We start from the raw sequence: 23719 nt of genomic DNA on the forward strand, positions 1-23719 counted from the left end.
TTATTTCAAGAATTTATATAAATTTTAAATTCTGAAAATTTAAACTTGAAGAAAAGTTATATATTTTAAGTTGTTATGATTCAGAGAAGCAGAAGAAGTTGTTTAAATTATGCTTATATCACAATTAATATATTAATCACTACAACGGGGATTTTACAAACTCTAATTAGACAGTTCACAACATATTCACGATCAGAAAATTTAATTCAGCGTGGTTAGCATTCATAGATCAGTTATTATTCGTTGTTTCTAACAAGACTGATATTGTTAGTGACAGTCTGTAATGTACGGTCCGAAACTGTTAAGGCACACCACAATGCAATTCTCTTCTGTATTAATTCTGAAAATTTCCAAATCCACCAACTAAACGAGCGCTTCAAAAAATTATTTTAAAGCTATTCTTCGCAACTTTCCCACATTCATACATACAAAAACAAACAAAAAATCATGTTATTAAAATTTCATTATATTTGAATGAATATGTAAACATTTAATTAAATAATGTCTATTATCACATTTTATACATATAACGATTAAACAATACAATTTTTATCTTTTATTAGAAACTTAAGCTTGTATACACAAGATATGGCAACATACTGTATTTGGTTTGTAATGAAAACAATCAAGTTTTAAAAGGCATACCTGTTATTTGTTTGTTTTTCTGCAAAACTACATTATTTTACAGTACATTTATTTATACAAAATCTATAAATCAATATAAAAGGAATATATCAACACTAAAGGCAGTAACTAATTTATTATACTACAACCTCGAAAGAAATATTTACATTTTTGTGTGTTCAAGTTATTGCAACCAAACTATTTCAATCAACAGTTTTATTTCCCCTTAACCCAGTAAGCGAAGATATAACAATAGGGCAGATTTTCAATTTTAAGTTTTCACTGGCGTTGGAGTGTGCTTTTGTCCAGCTGAAATAAAACAAAAGAGATAATCGCTGACATTTCAATTCGGTGACAAAATTAACTAAACAATAGTCTCAATTTACTAAATGATTTGAGGGGGGGATAACTTTTGTAGAAATGGCTTTAGCTATTTTTTCAAAAACTTCGATTTTTGCTAGACTTCGCAACCTATTGCACAAATAAGGATCGATAACTTTTAATTGAAGTATGTTTGGTAGAAAATGTATTTACGGCAGATTTGATGGAAGAATGGGGCTAACATAAGCAACCCAGTAAAGTGATCTTTAAGTGTAATTTATTTAAAATACTAATAGGAATTCAATATGAAGACAAAATTCCAAATTTAAATAAAATAGTTTTAAAATCTCTTTACAAAAGTAATTTAGAGGTTTTTAGCAATTTTTTGCCACTTATGTTTTATGTTTTAAAAAAATTTCAGTTGTAAGGTGCGGTAAGAGAAAGTCATTTAACTCCTCACATCACTTTAATTTTACTGGCAAAAATATCAAATACTGATCACATTGCAATCTAAAATTGGTTGCAACAAAATGAACACATAATACTTTCTAAGACATAAGTAAGTATTGAGCGATTTAAAACGAAATAATTCATTGCTGAAAACAAACTGTTTGTTTACTTAAAACTAATTATTAGATTAAAAGACGAAGAAGAGTAATTTCAGCGGAGAAGTAACTGCATGATTTACTGATTTTTGAAAATTAATGAATGTCTGTTTCTTGACAATTGCAAACTTACAACAATGTACCAGTTGAGGAATGGTAAGCTAGTAGTGGTTTCAAACAAAAATCAGAGCACAGCCTGAAGTTAATGTTTTTCCGGCACGTCATTTAACCTCATTAAAAATTGAAAATGTTATCCGCCACTAGTTAGATGAGAAGAAAGGCAGTCTTCTACTGAGCTTCTCAGGCCTTTTACAATATTTAAAGGTCACATGGGACTAGATGTAGACCATAGAAACTGAACAATCATTGTATTACCCATCCTGGCCAGTACTTATTCTTCTTGGCGAGACACGAGGGAAGGATTATTTTTTCCCGGTAAGTAATATGCCAGAGAGAAATTGAGATGGCCTTTTATATGTATACATTAAAATCAGATCGACAATATCCGCATTAGTTCCAGATGCTTACTTTCTCTTTAGAAATGATGGATGCAATTCATGTTGTCTGTGTTGACAGATTGTAAATGTAACGGCAAGTCAGTTCTTAGTAATGGTTAAAATATTAATAACAGCAATTTGTATTGCGGACTCCCATTAGCTACATTCTCTGCGCTGAAAACGATTATTCCTCTTGAAGACCTCACTTGGCCTGCATTCGGCAGCTGTGTACACCAGTTGAATAAGAGAGAATTCCTCCCATGTTGGCCATTCTCACATTAATTACAAAAATATCAGTCAGAAAAAGAAAACAAGTTGAACAAATACCAACAGATAACCCACATTTCGGACAGTTTAAATACATTTTTTCTGCACTAAGCGTAACTGCTACATGATTCGTTTAGTCACTGTTTTGGATAGTTTTTTTTTTTTGTGTTTCCTTTGAAAATGAATTCATTAATCAACTTTATACACATTGAAATAATAAATTAAACTATTTTGTACTTGAAATAATCTGTGGTGTTGATTCAGTTCAACTCTTGTCAGATCAAGTTGAACACATTTCGATGGAACGCAAAGCGTATTTCTCATCTTCTTTGTTTGGGAGAAAATGTTGAGATTCATTCTACGTCCAACTTCCTATCTAGAATTATCTTTCTCTTCGCCTGGAGGGTATGCTATGTAGAAAGGTTGACTGGGCGCAGGGTATGGACCCCTGCCCAGGGTTGAATAAGAAGCTCTAAGAGGAGGAGATATAGAACTTGGGGCATGCCTCTTGTTTGGAAGTGTGGCATAGGTAGGCATGTAAGGGGGTGTCATTGTTGGGATGAGAGGCGGCAGTTTGGGACACGGACAGGCAGGATTATTGCAGTGCGGCATGAATGGCGGCACCACGCCACCTCTGTACTGATTGTCATTCCACCGCAGCCTCACTATGCAGATGATGATAATGAGAATGGCAATGAAGGCCACCACCCCGCCGACGATGCTTATGATCAGGGTGTCGTCGTTGTTGATAGCGGTCGAACCGGCCATCGGTCTCACCATGTGTGGACGGTGTGTGGTAGTAGTCGGCGCCACAGACCAGATGATGTCTGGCTCCATGGTGCGCATTGTGATCTTGCTAGTCCGGTAGGTCGTCGCCGCCTCTGTAGTACTGGTGGTCGGTTTGTGCGGATCACAGGTCAACTCATCGTCTGCAATTTCCGTCAAATATTTACCAGCAAGATGTAACGGCGAATCGCACTTGATGCCGGATGCTAAACTAGACCTTCGTAATGCTCTCGAATTACAATCACACGTCAACGGATTGGAGGCCAAGCCGATTAAACTTATATCTCCTCTTCGATCATCAAGCGCACTTAAAAACTGTGGGGTCAATGTAGCAAGCATGCTGTCTGTAATATCCAGTTTAACTTTCGACGATCTTGGCAGTGGTATCAACAGTGCTGGAGGAAGTGAGTTCAATGATGTGCCCCTCAATTCGATGGTTACTTCTGGTGACTTAAGGCCAGCCAAAGCACTAGATGAAATACTTCTCACCCTACGACCTCTAATGCCCAGCCTTGCCAGTCTAGGGTTCATGGCTGCCGACAACTGTTCGCTACCCACAGCAGAATCTTTTACCTCCACATCAAGTGCTTCCAGCGATGGCAAACTGTGAAGTAAACCAGTCACATCCAAATAACCAAGTCTCGGATAGCCGTAAGCTTCCAGTTCCGCCAAATTGCCTAAATTTTTAAAGGCCATCTTCTCGATTCTGTTGCATTCTTCAAGATTTGAAACATTCAATCTCCTTAGAGATTCTAGCCCATCCAAATCTCCTTGAACGATACTTTTAATTGGATTAGAAGATAAATCCACTGTTTGCAAATTCTTTAATTTGCCCCAAACTTGCGCTAAAGTGCCACTAATGTCGCCAATTTTATTATGAGACAAATCAATGACCTCAAGCAGTGTTGGTCTCTCAAAAACCTTTTCAGGAATATCTGATATTTCATTATGCGAGAGGTTAAGATGATGCAAGAAAGGAGTCTCCAGTCTGGTGATATGTGTGATTCCCGTGCCGGCCAGATTGAGTTCTCTCACAGTCTTCGGTTCACCCAAGACATTCGCTATGGATTCTGGAGTCAGAGGATTGAAAGAAAGGTCTAATCTTTTAATATTTACCATTATACTGTCGTCAGCAGGAATTTGTTTCAATTTGTTTTTTGACAGATTGACCGATGTTAAGAAAAAGTATTGCCTTTGTAAAGTTTTCAATGGCGGGATTTCAAAACGATTTCCAGAGAGATCTACATTTTCCAACATCCTAAGTCGAGATCTTTCAAATATAGACTCAGGTAGTTCTGTAAGAAGATTATCTCTTAAATCTAATAACTTCAGCCTACCTAAACCTTGAAACGTTCTTTCTCCTAGACGTTCTAGTAGATTGCCAGATAAATCAATTATCTGCAATTGAGTAGAATTATGAAAAGCTGTTTCACTTATTGAATCTAATTGATTTTTATTTAATTTAAGTACAATCAGTCTTGGCAATCTGCCGAAATCAAATTCTTCTAATGATTTGAGTAGATTCGCTCCTAGATCTACTTCCTGCAGGTAATTTAGGCCAACAATCAACTCTGCTGGAAAGAAACTAAATCTATTTCTGGCAGCTGAAAGTTTTTTGAGTCGGGGGTGAACCCTGAATGAGGATGGAAAGAGGTAACTTAAATCGTTCTCTGAGAGATTCAGCTCTTCTAATTGAGTTCCATTGCTGCGTCTGGTTACGAAAAACTCCCCTTTAAATGAAGTAAGTTTGTTTCCGCTTAGATCTAGCCTGCGAAGAGACGTTAATGCGGAGAAACATCCTGGGCGGATATTTGTTACTTGGTTATGCGAAAGGTCTAAAATACTTAGATTCCTCAAATTTTGAAATGCAGACTCTGTCAGTTCTTGAATGCTGTTGAAACTGAGCGTAAGTGAGCGCAGAGCGGTGGTCTTCATCAACAGTTCTGGACTGAGCAGTTTTATTGCTGTGTGACTTAGATCTAGCACTTCCATTCGAACCAGAGGGTGGAACAGTGTAGATGGAATGGAAGAAAGTTGGAGGTTGTGGCTGAGATTAAGCTGTAACAATGATGGCAGCATAAGGAATGACGTTCGTGCCATTTCGGTAATGTGATTGTGGGAAAGGTCCAGTTGCTGCAGATGTAGAAGAGTTAATGGTTTGTTTGGCAGCGAGGATAGGCGATTGCCTCGCAAGTTGAGGTGTTCTAAAGTTTCTTCTAGGCCGGTGAAGGAGGTCATCTCTATACTGAGCAGAAGGTTTCCACTCAGGTCCAGATGTTTTAATCGTTTGAAATCCTGGAAACAAAAAACACCTATCACAAAACCAGATATTGCTCATCCGAATTAACAAGGTGACAAATAGAATAAATTTTTTAAAATGAAGGGGTTGATTCTAACTGGTTTTTTTGAAGTAACAAATCACAAAACTGAAAGTAAACCTCAAATGCATCTGACGGTAGTTCTCGCACAACATTTCTGGATAGGGAGAGAGAAGTAACCCGATCTGCTACAGCCCGTAGGATGTCAGAGCCGAGAGCTGCCACCCTGTTGAAGTCCAGTTCTAGCACAGACAGTCGAGGGAGACGACCGAGGGCACTGGCAGGCACCAACAAAATGTTGTTGTCTTTCAGCGACAAAGTCTCCAGTTGATTCAACCCTTCAAATGCATCATCTTCTACCTGTAAGTTACAATTTCTTCATCAATACATTGTATTTATTTACCACGAAATTGGCACCATCAACTAGCAAAATCTTCTGCTTAAATAGCGTGTATATAACGTTCTCGAGAAAATACTCACGGTTCTTAGAGTGTTGACACTGAAGTCAAGGAAGCGCAGATATCGCAGTCCAAGGAAAGTTCCAGGCGCAATGTTGCCGATGTTGTTGCGGCTCAAATCAAGCAGTTCTAAAGCTGGTACCGAAGAGAGGATCGCATTGTCTAATTTCTGTTTCAAAACAAAATTTGTTGTAAACACACGTTATCAATTAACGATTTTCTTTCAAATTCAAGTTTTTTAACGTTAAATGTACTTTGCATTGTCATTGCATTATGGAGAGTTAGCTAGCAAGGCGATATTGTTGTATAAATCTAACATGAAATTCAAAATGGTACTCCATTACTAGTTCATAATCAAGCAGTTATCTAGTTTGTTGTTACGAAATTCCTGATAGTTTCGGCTGGTTCAACTCAATGATCACAAAAAATTGTAAACATCTGTTATTGATTTAAATTTTGACATCCGTCGCTTCTGATTTATTACTGCAGTAATCTTTTTTTTTTGTGCACCAAAAAGTAGGATATTGCAGGTACGTGTTTAAGAACCATTTAAACCATTCAGACTTCTCACTGCGAGCCTGAAGATAGTTTCGCCGAACCCTTCAAACTGTTAAACTTCAGTGCTTACAGACTTCTACATCAGTTATACTTCTAAAGGGATTTTAACGAACTTGAGGGTATTCCACCTTAACAGTACTACACTGGCACCCCATCACATTCATATATTTGTTCTAGATTTCCAAGGTGTTATTAGACCTGAGCCTGATACCTGAGCACGGTATTACAGGAAACTGTAGAGGGAGTTGGGGTGATTTGTTTTGACACAGTAAGCAGTTATTCCCGAATGTCAGCTTCCCTGCTTTCCTCATTCCAAAGAGATTACCTGGATGCTCTCCAGGTTTGGAGGCTAATTGATATACCTCCCTGGAAAGCGATGAAGGAGAAGTGGTTGTTCTATTTACGAATCCTCTTCTCGGGATTCCTCTAGAGGACTAACTAACTGGGTAATTATTATTTATTTATTTCGGTAAGAAATGTTTACCTCAATTAAATTTGATGATAGATTGAGGTATTTCAGGGATGTAAACTGTTTCAGCGCCGCTGTTGGCATTTCTGTGAGAAAATTTTCTGACATGTCTAACTCCTCAACACTTTCAGCGCCTGGTGACAATTTTATGATTGTTACTACTGGAGAGAATAAATGTGATAATTAGACGAAGAATGCGGTTGTTTTAAAATTTTTCATACCAATAAAAACATCACTATTGAATTTGCTCAGCCGGTTATGACCCAATCCTAACTGTTTTAATTTGGTCAGACCTCTGAAGGCTCCCTCTTCAATACTGGTTATCCGATTGCCATTAAGATCCAGCCGCTCTAAACTCGTCTGCGACAAGAATGCACCGTCTCTCACGATACCTAAAAAAAAAAATTAATCATATGCAATGATACTCATAACACTAATTTTCAATTTTATGTTTTAAGAATCGTGATATGTCGTGTTGTTAGGTAAAGTGCCAATCTGGTGTTAACTCTTGGACTTTCCACTTTTTCATACTGTACTCAGAAGTAGTCTTCAACGATTGCTTAAATCATATTTAATCTTTATCACTTAAGAAGAAATCTACAACTTATCCTTAATAGAATTTCTTGGGAAAATGTTTCCAGTAGATGTAGTCGATTTATTTGTTTGTAATCACTATGAAAAAAAGTTTAAATAAAATCGTTGGAACCTCTCGCGAGGAAATCTTAAAATATAAAAAGCCAAGTTTACATATACTATATATAAAATACAAAACAATCATGAAAACGTGTATGTAAATTGTATTTCCGTTAAGTTATACGTTCAAAATCCAGATATGAACAGGACGTTTACGTTATTGGCTATAAATCGCAGCTGTGAATGAAAACTGCAAAACATTTAAGGAAAAAAAATGTGTTAATGAATTATACCATTTCCCTTTAATTGAATTTATAATGTTGTGGCAGATGTTTTACAGTTTTTTGAATATATTGAGAAATATTTATTACAAAAGGTTTGGTTGCACTTTTGACCAAAGATCTATTTATTTAAATACCTACCCTTTGCAAGCGCAGTGTCGCTTCTAGATCGCATTGGTGTTACACTTCATACTCTTCTCTTTCAACAACAAAAAACAAGAATTTTTTTTATATAAAAGTTCATTAATTACGTAGTGGCTTACTTATTCTGTTGTTCCTCAAAGAGAGTAATCGTAAACCCTTTGGGCCGTTCAGCGACGCAGAAGGAACTTCCGTTAGACTGTTACCATCCAGCCAGAACTCCTAGAGTAGACAAAAAGTACGACTTAAAAATTTACAACTCATCTAACAATGCATGTTTAGACTGGGAGATAATTCAAAGTTCAGAGTATCCAGGAATTATTAATAAATTTAAATCAGGAACAGTTTGAAGAAAGATAAAATATCAAATGAAGTTGATCAACTATATTTCAGAGCTATTTTTTCTTGTGTGTCCTTTTTAAAGGTGCTCAACAAACTTCGCACCTGACAATGAGAGCTAATTTAAGAAAGGAAATGAGCATAGTAAAGCAATGCCGGCAGAAAAAATTAACTTGTGGCTGTGTTATGGACACGGCCGTGTGTTGTACGTGAATACGTTTACATAACGGGTTATATTTTTTATATAAAATATTTTTATTTATGTATTTAAGATGAAATCAAGGAAACAAATCGACGATCGAACACAATCTATGCCTATACACTCCGTTGTCGATGTAGAAGCGATTTTATCATCTACTTCCATAATTTCAACCGCCCCAGCTGCAGATGTACTGACACCGTCGTTGATCCGCTCGGCCGCATTCATTCTTTTACGTTCCCAGCACAGCTTGACTCGGTCATATGGTGTTTTATTATTACCATTCGATTGTTCTTGAGAAGCCCTTTCCAACCGTATACGATCTCTGTATTGGTTTTGGCTTTTCGACGCGTAAAGGCCGACATTATATATTTTTGATAATTTTTTTTCATTCTAACACCTTTATTTTATTCACTGTCACTATTTTACACTAATGTTTTATATACAATCGATAGATTGTGACAACAGATGACGATTAAAACTTACACGAACATCGTAGCTTCTTCGAGTCAAAAGTTATACTCATTACAAATCTCGATTCGCAGCAAAATGATCTCAAAATAGCGGCGCTTCCCCTCCACCGCGCGCGATGAGTCACAGTCCTCGCTTATCGTAATGAATTCTTTGATCCTTTAGCTATCCAGTGGTCTAATTTAATTTTGGATGTAGACAATAGATTCGAAACTATAATGCCAAACTGTATCCCCCGATTTTGTTATCATTAGATTTTTTGGATTGCCACCATATGATTCAAATTTAAAGACGTATTCACGTCAAAACATCACAACAGATAAAGAAAAAGTAATGGATAAATGCCAATAAGCAAGCAGGAAGTCAACAGAAGAAAAAGTAATGTAAAAAAGTGGAAGATATGCGTAAATGCAAACACTTTAAAAATGTAATTCAAAACTTTTATTTCAGTGTTTGAAATAATTTTGAATATTACTTTTTAGTTAGATAGATAACATAAATAGACATAAACAGCTCACTGATGTATGTATTCCTGTAGAGAGTTACATTCTGAATGAAAATTGACAAACCAAAATGTTCCCAAAATTCTAAAAAAGAACCTCATTAAACTGTTGGGTTTTATATTTATTTAACATGTCACTAACCAAAAGGTTGTCACATCCTTTTAGTAAGCCTTCTTCAAGTGCTTTGATATGGTTAGATCGCATATCCAGGACTCGCAGCTGGGTGAGTCCATGGAATTCCGTAGTGGAGAAGATTGGATTTAGGGAATCACCAAGCAGATTGTGACCCAATTTTAGCTCCTGTAGAGTTCCTTTCAAGCCGGCAAACAGACGTTCTGTCAGTCTTCGCACGGAGTTGTCTGTGAAGTCTAAATCTCTGATGGGAAGTCCTGGAATTGAAATTTATTTAAGTAAAAATCATAATTAAAATTAAAATAATTAAGCGGAGAATGTTCCTTTTCAAGTTAAGATCTGGAGTACGCCTTTTAAAATAAATATTTATGGGTATTTAAAAAAAAACCCTATTGATTGGGAATTTGTGGCCAATTATTTCAAGTCGTATGATGGTTATAACGAAAAGGACCAAAGTTTAAATACTTCTCAGTTCCATGGCGCAGTCTTATGTAATATTAACTTAAAATAATGAAAAATTGAAATGAAATTGGCAATGAAGTTTATCATCTTATTCAATTCTTATAAAGTCTTATTTGATTTTATTTAGAGTATTCATTCTTGTAACAAAGTTGAGGCATGTTATCCGTAGCAAACGGTATGGTTATATTTCATAAACCTACCTGCTGAAGAATGCGTTAATGGACTGGGTTAACTGCCAATATAATTCTTACATACACGAAGAGGAGACTTGCGAAAGAAAACAGAATTCATAAAAGGAAGGCAATCCTTGGATTTGTCAGAAAGAACTTGTTTAAATATCGTGATGGGTAAATACCTGCTTGAGCGAAAGCTTGTGTAGGGAGTCCCTGATTGCCGGCTGATCTCTGACTGAAGGAAACCACAGGAGCCTGGTAGGGGAGAGAAGGGAAGTCTCCAGGAAGGACGACCCGGTCACAGTCCAGCTCCATTTCGTCTTCACCATGGCGATGAGTACATCTGCACGGGTATCCAAGGTGGCGCAGGACGTCCTCGCAGCGAGCAGCCTCACTGGACCTCACCAGCCAGCTCATGTACAGCAGCTGACCTACCAGCCACCACCGCATTCTGAAACATCAAGTCAATGTATATATAAAATGGCGGGATGATTTTCTCCACGATTTTTGCTTAGATTACTTAAATATCATGATCATCTATCTGAGAATATTTCTTTTGGGACAGTTCTGAGGTATGGTGGCTTCCCTCGTAAATGTCGGTTGGTGTGTGGCTATAGAAAAGGGGTCAGTAAGGAGCAAATATGTTTCACAAATTCATAGTTTGAAGAAAATTAGTGATAATGTTTTGAATTGTAGTAAGAGAAGGTAGGGTGAGTACACACACTAGATTATTGTTTCTCTCGGGGAAGGTTACAGCAGCCCGTAAAAGATAGCAAAATGTGAAAAATCATAGTTTTGCAGCACGCAAACAGGCAAGTTTGGTCTAGTCTACAGGCTGTGACGAGGCGAAGTTCTTACCAAGAGTTACTCAGCCAAGTTGAACCGTCCTACAATCAGAGCAGTCAGAAGCATCGATCATTGCTTCATGAATCGAGTGAACGTTATTCCCTTAATAATTTCCCATCAGAATCAATCTTAATGAAGTAATTAACTGTGATATCACCTTTATTATCTCTGATTTCACTGTCATTATTGGGTGAAATAAGGATGAGGATCGTATGGGAATTCTGCAACTCCTGTCGAAGAAGCTCGGGATTCACCACTGGTCTGTCCTAAGTAATTAGTGCAATGCCTGGTGAGCAGATGGTCTTCAAAGATTATTGTTTGCAACAGTATCAATTCCATCTTCGTGAGCAAGCGAATAAGTGAGAATTTCTAATTAGTAACAGGTCGGTTATTAGAGGGAAAATTAATTTTTTAGCTGTCTTGATGCACTTAGAAATGAGGCAATGAGAGCAGATCGAATCAAGAGGTTTCTGTGAAAGTGTCCCACACGAACAGATCTTGGGGAGTAATGTCTGTAGATTGTGTCCAGAGTTATGCAAGTAAGTGGGCCGTCATATCTGACCACAACAACATTCTTGACACAAAGACTGAAAATTGAGACAGCCACATGTGGAGCAATGCTGCAACGATAGTCTGTTAGCTGGTGAGCACGTACTGCAACCTATTGCCGACAGCCTGCACTAATTGCCCTGCACTGCTACAGAACAGATCAACCTGAAGGTCGCCTGCGCTGATTGTTTATAGTTCTATAAAAATCCGATGTAAACAAGCTCTTTAGATTCTTTCAGTTTATTACAATTCTGATTCTCTCCATCCATCAACAATTTTCCCCTAACGTAGAATTTCCCAAGACTTGTTTAGCTAATTAAGTACCAGTTTGGCATGATAAGCTGCTGAACCAAATTGCTTTTTCCTCAAATTTGGAAATATATTTTTATGTAATCGTTCCCAAAACAACGAAACAATTAGTTCCGGAAAACTGTTAGAAATAAAAGTGATTAGTTGTTACATAAGTAAATGGCTTTCCTAATTTAGTTAATATAGATGAGTAAGTTGCCTATTTTTTCAGGAGAGCTTTACGTCCAACTACCTTTACTAATTAGATGTCGTGGACTTAAGTAAATATAAATGATTAAGTGAATACACACTAAGATTAACGGAAAATGTTAGAAAACTCAGTATCTATTCTGAAGCCGAAGTAGGTATATTCAAAAACTGGTCTAGTATTTCTGTTTATTGTATTTCTTTATATTAGAAATAACAGCAACGCTTTTAAAATCACTTGTTATTCAAAACTCTCCTTATTCTGAAGAGGCATTTCAAGAGTGTTGGGCTAAAAGTTCTAGTAAACTGAGGACAAACCGTGTTCAATCTTTTTTACTTTTTAACAATTTTGTAAATAAAAGTGATAGGCATCAAAGTGGGGAAATGGTAGAGTGTAACATAAGTCTTTGTTTACAATGCTCGAATACCGATTCACTTAATCCTGACTATTACCTTATCATTAATCATTACACCGAATCGCATTGAAATAAAAATTACCTTTTCAATTCCAAGTTTATTCAATAAAGTTCAGAAAATCAGCATTTCGTATTATAGGCAACCCGCCAACAGATCATGGCGGACTTAATTCTCCTGTTGACCTACACAGATTTAAGTTTTTCCTTCTTTTTCCCTAAAATACACAAATCTATCTAATTTTCTTGTAGTGAATTGAAATGTCAGAGAGTAGATCCAATCTGCATTTTTTTTTTTGCATGAGGCATGAGAAGTGGAATTACTTTAGCAAACTGTAAAGAGTGAATTATGCATAAATAAATGCTGATAAAGACATGTTCTTAAAGTCATTTCTGAAAGTCTTCTTAATTTTGCCCAAGTTCAAAGGCCATGGCTGACAAAACATGGCTTTTCCATATTAGTTGTCATTACCTGTGAATCTCATAGGCAAAGTAGAAGCGTTCATAAGGCTTCTTTAATGCGCTGATCACCTTGGCAGTGACGATCTCTGGATCAGTATGAACAACATAGATAAGTTCAAAGATCCCTGTTTGAAACATGTTACATAAAAGTAATTAATCTACTTATATGTGTGTGTGAGGGTGTATTCAAAGGTCAAAGAAAGGTCATAGACAAGTGGTAAAACTGAAAAATCTATTAATTAAAATGTCACTTCCGCGCAAACGATTTGCTTTGAGTTTAGAATTTTACTTACATTCAACTCTGTTATTATTATGGCGATGATGATGTACTAAAATGGCACTTTAGAGGAAATCCAGCTCTAGGTTATCGTTCCAAAAGCAAAGAATTATCGAAGGGTAGAACGGTACCTAGTTGCCGTTTGTAGGTATCATGGGTCCACAACCAACTTTCATAAATCGCTAAGAACGGTACGGACGCACATTCACAGATGTATTCAAGAAGACTTGACACTGATAAAGCGTGTTCCTGAGGTTCAAATAGCGGCCAGCATCTTGTCGCAATATCTCTTTCTCTCCTACACTCACATAGCCAGCGGAAATAGTTGTTGTTTTTATAAACGAGCCCTGAGAGTATAACAGTAGTGGCAGGTTTTACCGTGACAGTTAACTGTACCCAGGAGAATGCTTTTGATGTCTGTGTGAATGTCTAGTGGACTGAGTGAAGCGGCTTAGACTCAAGTCTTGTTTGTATAGAGTGCGTTCATGTACCGACGGTACTTCGTGACTGTGAGCCTATCAAAAGTGGCAGGGAGGCTTGAAGTGCACCTATATGCGGGCAAGTTCATCAAATAGTAAACCCAGAGCAGCCGACTTCTGACTTGCCTGGTTGTTGAACTGTTCTTTAATTGATTTCAACATTCAATCACTCCAAGAGGCCCGCTCAACGAAACAGCTTTTCTCTTGTCTGTTGAGCAGATCCGCTAGAAGGATACCCCAACTTGGATCACTACTGACAATCGCCTCTCTTGGCAAGATTGACTATCGTTTAATACTAATTAGTATTTAGAATTGCAACAATGTATATTGCAGCCGTCTGTAATCTGCTACGATGTGAACTGAAACGCTGGAAAACTTTACGCCTAAATTAGATCCTAGGCGCACTCTCTTGAACTTGTTTCTATTCTGGAACTTCATTAGTTGATGCTTATTTGGGTTCAAAATTACAAATACAAATAAAATTATGTATTATGATTTCAAGTAATTAATTACCACATTGAAAAATAAATCTGAGTAAGGGATTGGGATTCAGGTGGTCAAGGATTCCTGGATTGGAAGAGTGCCTCAAACCTTTCTAAATGTAAAAAACAAAAATTCTTAACAAATCGTAAGAAAAAACTCTTCTCATAAAAAATCCAGTTACAGACTTCATTAAATTCTCAATTCTAGTTATTTTACAATGAATTTGTGGTAAAATCAAGATGTTAATGAGCATTAATTGGAAACAGGTATTTTAGGGGTTGAATTTAACATCCAATCACCAAACTAGATGTTAAATGGAGGACAGAAACTAATACGTTACGATTAACAATTTTTCTAACAAATAAAAAGTAGCTACACGCTAGACTCGAACTAGCAATCTCCCACTCACTGGTCCGAACTTATAACCACTACACTAAACCCACTGTAGCAGTTGTTAAGAAAATGATTGTGGAGGAAGAAAGCGTGATAATAATTGTGAACCAATCAAATAACAAGAGCAGGTCACTTTTTGTCCCCTAGTTTGTCGCTATGGATAGTGTGACCCATATGTGTTATTTGCAACTCTGAGAAAAATCCGGCCATTTAATTGTAAATTGTACTTAATATCTAGCAGATTTATTAGATGAAGCGTGCCAGGTATATTAATTGCACTAAGAGCAAGTCTGAGAGGTTGTTACCAGGTAATGACCGTCGAAGAGCGTAGATCACTCTCTGCCAGTTCCGTAACGGTCAGGCCAGCATTCTGCATTCCGCACCCACCTCATTTAGCGGCCCCCCAAACAGCCACTCGCTTCTTATTTTACATGACTCCCTCTTTAAGAGATAAACTTGACACTGTATCAACTGAAAGTGTTCTCAGCTGTGCACAGATATGGAATATCTGCCATTAAATTCTTATTTAGTTATATTTCAACAACGTCCGTCAATGGCCAACTAAATCTGATCAATGGTTTTGTTTACACGGCTTTTAAAGTAGACTTACTCGTTTATTTGATTTAGTGGTGGGCCGCCATAAAATTTTTCGTTTAGGATGATTTATCGCCATCGGAAATTAATCTTAAGTTGGTGAAGGTTGTTAAGAAATCTATCTATTTTCTGGTTGCCATCTACGCAAGTGTTTGCAATCGCATTTTCACTAAAAAAAGAAAAAGAACAATAACCGAAAGAGAGAAATGTATGGCAGGCGCTAATGATGCGCCGGAAGGGGGGATTTACGAAAGAATTGATTAGGTATCCTAACGGAAAGCCTTTAATGATTGAAAGAGGCTTAGGAGCACCAAGTGCGAGAGAAGCAGACTGCGTTCTATGACTACAACGCGCACCACGGCACTACACAAAGCAACCTTCACAAACCAGATTTCTTTCTGTTTACACTATGCAGTGCTGCCAACCATGTGACCTGCAATCCATGTAGTTTATTTATAACTACTCCAGCCATTGTTGTTACTTCTGTACTTTTATAGTTTAGTTTGCCGGCTAACAGTTAGGAATAATGATGATATTTAGGTACACAGCTTGCAGAATTCCTGTGAAGAAGGTGATGGACTTAGAAACAGTTCATTCTTAACAGGCCACGATTAGCTGGTCGTTCACCTTTAACTTCTTTAACCGTTACCATCATCCAGAGAAAGAACATCATCGTTTATTTGAAGCTGAAGAAATGTCTTCAATGGTCTACTGTGTGAATATGGTTTGAGGTAATTAATAAATGAATAAGATAAAGTTCTTAATCAAGGACAGGCTGGTGTCCTTTGTAAAGCGCGTGAAGGGCGAGCGCAGAGATTTGCCTTTCGTCACAGACGATTAATAATAACATTCAAAATTATTTTGAGAGTATTGATCGTGATTTCACATTGTGGTTTCTGAAAAATCGAACTTTTATCTAAAATAATGCATGTACATTTTACTGTTTTTTAAGTTGCAAGGTTATTAGCGAGAGGAAGCAAGGAATGCACAAAAGCATGAACAACATGGACACCTGAAGAACTCATTATAATGGTATTATTATTAGTGGTGGAACCAACTACAAGGAAATGGTGTAAACTTCAACATTATCATCTAGTCACTACGGAGATTATACGACATCCAATCCAAACATAAGAAAGAAATAACATTTAGAAAGAATGTGACTTCGTTTAAACTTTAATAACGTAGACAAATATTTTATTGACATCAACATTAATGATAGCTCAAAGTTGGAAGCTGTGTCGTTGCAAGCCGAGGGAATCGGTCCAAGAGGGCAGTTCACTAAGAAATGCTCCAGATCATCTTCTTCCGCCAAGTTACAGTCTGCTTCGCATATCCTAATCGAGGTATGGTCGGATTCAGATTTTAGTCAATTAAAATAATTTTTACAAACAAAAAAAAAAGATGACAATAGGGCGAAGACTACCGGAAGTCTATTAGACGCAACCAATATTAACAATGGCGGTTAGATTACGGCACACTTACACACTAGTTACGACCCCGAGCTAGGTAAACTGAACAATCTGTAGATCTATTGCACAATCTACAGAGTTTCACTTTACCCCCACTTGGCATTTAGTTCGTACTCCTGTGTTGTATAGTCAAGGACGCTGATACTGTATCAGCTGGGCTGTGTCTGTACGAATTACTGTCGCTAAGATATTTTACACATTTAAGAGAGATTCAGCGAAGGACGGAGTCAGCAGAGTTAGTGACATTCTCCACGCATGCAAGGCTAACCTGTTCGTAGTTTAGAAATTTTGATCGAAATTGAAGTAATTCCTTTCATTGACACAGATCATTTCTGTTAAAAAAGTATTCTCGGATGAGAAGTTTTAATTCACCCAATCAGAAACAATGAAAGCAGCGCCACTATGCACTACAGATTTGTGGTAACGTGAATGGTCAACGTTGGGAAGCACATTCAGGACAATAATCTAACTGAATGCGATCATAACATTGTGAAGTTAGCAGCACAATGCAGCTTGCTACTTGTGAAATCACGTGTAATTACACAACTGCAGGGATTTTAAAGACATTTAATTAATTTTATGGAAGTCTTCCAGTTCGAAGCGACTTTTTATCTGAATTTTGGTATTGTTGTGACAACTGAAATCAGCTGGTGCTGTATTTTGCTATTCATTCGTTAAAACTGGGATCATTTCTTCAAAGCTCTCTGAATTTGAACTTTGAATTGATGACTGGACTTGGTTAGGAAGTACTGTTATCACCGTACTGATGGTCGACATAAGCCTTCGCACTTGAAGGAACTAGAGCTATCTCTTATAGCGCACATATAGATTCTTGTACGTATTATGTAATTGACTAAGCTAACTCCCAATTACACCTCTAAAGGTTATAATCAAAGATTTATCAAGAATTACGGGTTACTTGACAAGAGTTTTGAATCCTTCGTTAACATATGGCCCGTTAGAATGAAACTGTGTACACCTTATTGAATTCCTCAGCAGACAGTTTGATTGTTCAGAGGAAACAGAGCAGTTCTCTCCAGACCTCAGCCGACGGGCTGGCGGAAAGTAAGAAAAGAAAACCAAACCGCTGACCAATCCAGCTCGTTACGTAATTGGCCGCGATTTCCTGTACACATTATCATTGTAAACATGAGAATGATTATTAACTGTTACCCCTTCTCTTTCAAAAAGAAGGATTGCGATCGTGTCATACATTTAATTTTATTTTTACTTTTTGTCGCGGAAATATACGGTTTAAGTACTTCTGTTTACGAAAAATAATTTGTAAAAAAATATCAGTGTTCAGTCTGCACACTGCCTAGATTTGCGGTCTGCATTATCATCGATTCAGACTGGTGAATTAAGTCTTACCAACAAGTAAATCTTACCGAACCTTATACTGAAATGTAAACTTACAGGAAAGCGGTCCACCGCCTCTCCTCAAGAGCTACCCTAAATCGAATATTTTCGAGAATAATGGATTATTCGAAATTCACAGAAAAGCAAAAGAACCAATTTGAAATCAGTGAACAATCGATAATCCTTATTGAGAAATTTACTTCAAACTCATTTCAGCAGTTCTTAATCTTCTTTGACAGTACTCAAAAGTGAAAACCGTACATCACAGAAAATAATTGAACTGAATGTCTAAGTGACAAGTTGGTAGAATATCAGTTCATGGCAGCATGACTGTAATTTTTTAGCCAGAAGCCAATGATTTCTTTTGAACTTGAACATATTGGATGTTAGGCCTATTTAACTTTTTTCAAGAAATATAGATTTCAGTTTATTAATTTTGGAATTCTGGATCGTTACTACTGCTTCAACAGAATTCTGTCATTACCGAGACCATACATAAAACTGAACAAGCCATCTTCTAGTTCTAAGTTTCAATTAACTTTTGTTTACTTAATTGCAGTAAGAGAAAGTGATGCGCATGTGAGCAAATAATTGGAAACAAAAGAATTCATACATGTTTCCACCAATCCGGTAATACCGGCTATGTGGTATTTATTTTAAAGAAATACAGAATACCGGTATTGAATTTTTGATCTGGCATTGCAACACTACAACCACTTTCTACTCAAATCTAAATCTTAAGTTTTCTTACAAAAAACTAGAATCTTTGAAATTTAGGCTTAATTAGATAGAGTAGTGACAGAGGCGTTACCTAATTACAGCTGCAATAAACTGTGGCAAAGAAGACTTGCGAATGCAGCTCTGGAATGTTGGTCAGAACTGTTCGCCTAGATATCCATCCGTCTGCAATGTCGCTCTGCCGAACACAGTGTCTTCTTGAGCTAGTCGTACCACAATCCAGACTTATGTAAATTTGACGAGATTGGCTAATATTGCTGCAAATCGTCGTTGAGCCACTAAACTGTCGCGGGTCACGCCTTACTGACCCGACCACTACACATTAGCCACCTGCGACAGTTGCTACTGTATGCCGCCTATAATTACATAGCTCGCTCCAGCTACACATTACGTATTCAGTGCAATATTGCGCCAAGTATAAACAAAGAGTGTACAAGTAAAACTTACTGTGACCATGTGTTCCATGCACATCTGTGTGTGTTTCTTTGTCCTGAAAATTATTTGGAGCACATCTACATACACGGATGTAAAACTACTAACAAATTTCGCAAACTAAATAGCAAAATTAGTTGCAGATAGGAGGCCAAGGAATTTAGGTAATTTCAACTATAAATTCCTCTCACAGCAATGATGAGAACTTACCCTACAGCAGCAAGTAAGAAAACCACTCTTCCAGGTGCTACCCCAGCCCTTCCTTCCAATGCTCTCCCTAATAAACCGAAGAAGACTCCACCAAACTATAGGAATCGGGGAGGTTACTGGAGAGCAGGTTATCCCCCATATTCGAACTAACTTTTAAAGTTCTCTAGGGAAGCTCTAGAAAAAGCGGGAGGTCGGCTACCCAATCTGCTACTCAGTACTCCCCCAGTGCCCACTCAGATGTCCTGAGGCTAGCTCCTGAAATTTAGGGATCCAACGCTGGGAATTACTAGGAAAAAAGGCGAGCCGTAGTCAAATGAAAACATTCATTGGAGTTTAGTGCAACCCTTTTCGGAAGGCCATCCCTAGATGCAGGACGACAAATTAAGAAGTAAGGGATCCTAGAGAGAGTGAACACTTCGCCAACTCTGATAACCACCTTCTTTGAAAGAATCCCTCAAAACGAATATTAGTGAGGGAAATTCAACATTTGAAGTCTCCTAGCTTGCTTTTTCTTTTAATCGCATAGTTTTTCTTTTGCTAAAGAGGGCAAACTTAACTGTTTCGTTGTTCCACACTTTGTACAACTCCAAAAGAAAGACTGAATTTGCATAATAGTCTAAAAAACGAGTTTGAGCAAATGATCTGATGTGATATTTAGGAAAGATATTCATCAGAACAAAAATATTAAGAGGCTTTAAGCTATTTTGATGTATATGAGCTTCTGGTTACTATGACTTCAGGTCGTCGGCTGGAAATGCAACCAAGAAAACTGTTACCTTCATTTCCCTTTACTGCAGTCCATTCTTGCACTCAGCTAGTTAAATGTTTCAAATTCAATGGAAAAGGCAGTTTCGCGCTGGGGGTCAATGCAATGTAGACTTCTTAGAAAAGTACATGATTTTGAAATGCTGCAGAGATGACTTCTTGGAAAGATTAAGATGGACGGCAGGTCTGCTATTTGCGCGTTCTTGGAAACTGCACTTCCAAGGTAATAAGCCAGCCAGAGGTTACATAGCAGCATCCAAACAAAAATGTACTCACAGTATTTAGCAAGTCTGCTCACGTAACTGCAACATTTCTTTTTTCATTCTACTAGATCTCTGCCATGATCTTATTATTATGACATTCTGTACCCTTGTGCACGTCCAGCCGTAACGTTTCTTCCAAGCCCATATTTGGATATTGTAGGATTACAGTTCTATGAACAAAAGTAGTTTGTCTTCTTAATGCACTCCAAGTACTTGTATGTTATTAGTTCCAGCACTTGACGTGGCCATTTATCAAAGCCTTGCTCTAGCAAAGCCCTAATGCAGACATTTAACATTTCCTTTTTAGAAACTTCTACAGGGGAGCTTAGATTACGATTCCTTCTCGAGTTTATTTCAGTGTATGGATCTAACGCTTGTATAATATTACCGACGGTCACCGTGTTGAAAGAAGATGACGACTGAAGTTTGGATTTCCTGGAAAGTTTCCATCGAATCTCTGGAGAACCACATCAGCTAACGTCATTAAACTAGCTGCCAAAACCAATCATATAATAACTATAACTTTTTAAAGGAAATATGCGCAGAAAAATTAATTTGAAGTCATTTCTGGGCAATGATAAGAGTAGAAAACTCTAGAGTGTCTTATACGGAGTTGTTGCGGCACTCGCTACTTGACCTACGCAATAGGTGTGAGGTTATACTCGTTCCTGCCCTAAAGTTGCGAGTTTGAACTTGAACGCACCACTTCTTTTTTAGGTTTTGTGCGTTGCCTACTCAGGCAGAGACTTGCCAGTTTTAAATGGAAAAGATATAAGGAAGGGTTACTTCCGGCTGAATCTTTATAACAGTAAAGCTAAATGAACATTTAATAAAAAAGATCCAATTGTGAAGATAATGGTTGATTCTCCCACTTCCAAATACGACTTTCAGCAGGAGAGCTTTAATTGCGACCCTACTCAGCAAAGGCTGGCTTTGTTTGGGTCAAAGTTCAGGGAACGCCGCACTAGGGCTGCTACACCTTGGGAGTATTGCCCTTCCCAAGACCCAACTTTTAACGTTACGTGATAAACCACCGATAAATTTGCAGACTAATGGCCGGATTTCCTCTGGGGTCCAGCTCAGCCTTCCTCCTCACTTACCAAACTCGCCACGAAATAAAACCTACACTTCATATTTATGCAAACCAACTGACTTATCACACTTACGTTGTAATTACAAAATTATTACGCCACCTACTTATATCCTTTTCTCAAAAGAAATTATCTTCGACCATCCAAGGTTTAATTTCTGAAATTATGGGTAGATAATGAAAAAAAAGGATGTGATCAACCGCCGCGATATCTGGGAATGGCTAATTAAGATTGAAAACTTTGTGTGTTTACATGTTAGTTGGCTTCGATATGTTGTAGGTTAGTTTTGTGAAGGTAACCTTCCATAAATGCGCTAGTCAGTGTTAACTGACATGGAGCAAGCCTAAAATCCAGTGATTTATCCTGAAAAAGCAAACAGTGGATCTATTGTACATGCTAAGATTCATGATAATAGGTTCAGCCCTTTACCGGGAAAACGAAAAAAATGACATTTGAAAACAGTTAGAAACCTCTCTGGATTAAGTGGTTTTCTTCAATTTATTAATTTTCACAACTAGGTTATAACCATACTATGCAGGAATTATAGCCATCAAAGTTCTGAAATGGCACGTTAAAGAGCAATATTACGATTCAACATCCACAGAAACTGCCGTATACGAATTCTCTCGACAAAATCTTTTCAAGAACACCATCTGGTTATGTGATTCTAAGGAGTATTTCTAGTTTAAAAAGAAAAGAACATAAAGAAATGCACACGATGAACTTGTATTTCTGATTAAGTTACTTTGCAAGATAATTTAATTCCGTAATTGATTTTTTGACACAAAAAATCCACCTTCGTCCTGTTTAACATTGTCATATATTATTTCATGTATTGATGATATATTCAGAATGGAGACCCGTCTGTTTAAAGTTATTGAAAGTATTTCTTATTTGATTACAGCAATACAATAAATTCTTTGTCACAGTAAAGATTTTAGATTCTGACTCGAGTATTTATATCACTCTAAATTTTCCGAGAGATCAGATATGTTTTTTCCTCTCAGCACACTTCTCAAAGATTCTAACTAAAATCTTCAAGAACCGCAGGACAGATCTAACTTTCTATTTTTAGAGGCAGTAAGCAACAGATAAGACTCGATTGAGTTGGAATTTGCAAGAATAACTTGTGAACCCCATACCTACTGCTTCGCGCCATATTTTAGAATGTAAACTCCACTGTAGTATCTACTCCGTTATTGGCTCGAGCGCTGCAGGCATAAAGGTATGTATAGATGCATGCTCTAGATCTAGATAAGCAAATAGTGCTGCCAAACACTTCATGCAAAAATCCATGATCGGTAACGATTGGATATCGTTGCTGAAATAGCCGATAAAACTGTTAGAAAGAGAAGCATTGCAATCGCCGTTAATGTCTATCTTGAGTTCTCTCCGGAAGTACGCATTGAAGTCCCTTGAAAGAGAAAGTAGTCTTTAAGAAAATCATGGGCGTCCTAAACTCAAAGAATGCTGGGGGCATTGGATCCGACAGTAACGAGCAATCTAAATTTCCAAAACAGCAGTACCACCTTACTGAAAGGCGACTTCTAAGGTTTTCTTTAAACCTCGTACACACACTCAGATCTGTAAATTGTAACACTTTTCCAGGGAAATTCGTTTTAGGAGGATCTGCGCATGTGTGTATGTGAATATCAATGAGCAATTTAATTTGCTTAAAAGCAAATGTCTATCACGGGATTCTTCAACATGCACCATATCTCGGTCGTTTTTAATAACTCTTATGTACATGAAGATCTTTATGAGAGATGCTCATCTGGAAAAAAAATTCTTTCTTGTTACGGGCAGAGCGGTTAGTGCCAACCGGAATGTAAACAAAACTTGCTTCACATCACACGTCAGCCTCCCATCTTACAAGGTTGTGTGAACTGTCGACTGTATTCTCACAGCGGTTCTTCCTGCTTCCCATACAGGATAGTTCACGGACACTAACTGCTTTTCATCGATGAGAAGACAAATGAAATACTCCTTCAAATTCAAACTTAACTTTCATCGCCTATAAATCAACCAAAATCTAAAAAAACTTGGGGCAATTAAGTGTAAAAAAAATTCAGAGAAGCAACTCCCATCTTTATTTAATATCCATTTTAATTAGATAAGAATATGAAAATTTATGAGATTGTTGAAGATGTGTTTGAGGAAA

The 23719-nt window shown here is 37.3% G+C and overlaps 1 protein-coding gene across 5 annotated transcripts in view; it reads right to left on the minus strand.

Annotated features, from left to right (window-relative positions):
* Positions 1-445: 445 nt before the first annotated feature.
* LOC141453425 (uncharacterized) overlaps positions 446-23719 on the minus strand; it is a 44513-nt gene continuing 21239 nt past the window's right edge. For 3 of the 5 annotated variants that reach the window (XM_074126638.1, XM_074126640.1, XM_074126639.1), the window contains 8 exons: positions 10420-10688; positions 9612-9859; positions 8081-8180; positions 7125-7295; positions 6919-7037; positions 5899-6045; positions 5539-5778; positions 446-5395 (listed from right to left, as the gene is read on the minus strand). In XM_074126638.1, coding sequence (XP_073982739.1) covers positions 2687-5395; positions 5539-5778; positions 5899-6045; positions 6919-7037; positions 7125-7295; positions 8081-8180; positions 9612-9859; positions 10420-10687 — 4002 coding nt within the window. In that variant the 5' untranslated portion in view covers position 10688 and the 3' untranslated portion in view covers positions 446-2686. Of the gene's footprint in view, positions 5396-5538; positions 5779-5898; positions 6046-6918; positions 7038-7124; positions 7296-8080; positions 8181-9611; positions 9860-10419; positions 10689-13295; positions 13946-14939; positions 15621-23719 lie in introns of those variants that run through there. The other 2 variants (XM_074126641.1, XM_074126642.1) reach the window with 2 other exon arrangements.

This window comes from Rhodnius prolixus, unplaced genomic scaffold, assembly GCF_049639745.1.
Source record: "Rhodnius prolixus isolate KJV_2025 unplaced genomic scaffold, Rpr scaffold_3, whole genome shotgun sequence".
NCBI classification, from domain to species: domain Eukaryota; kingdom Metazoa; phylum Arthropoda; class Insecta; order Hemiptera; family Reduviidae; genus Rhodnius; species Rhodnius prolixus.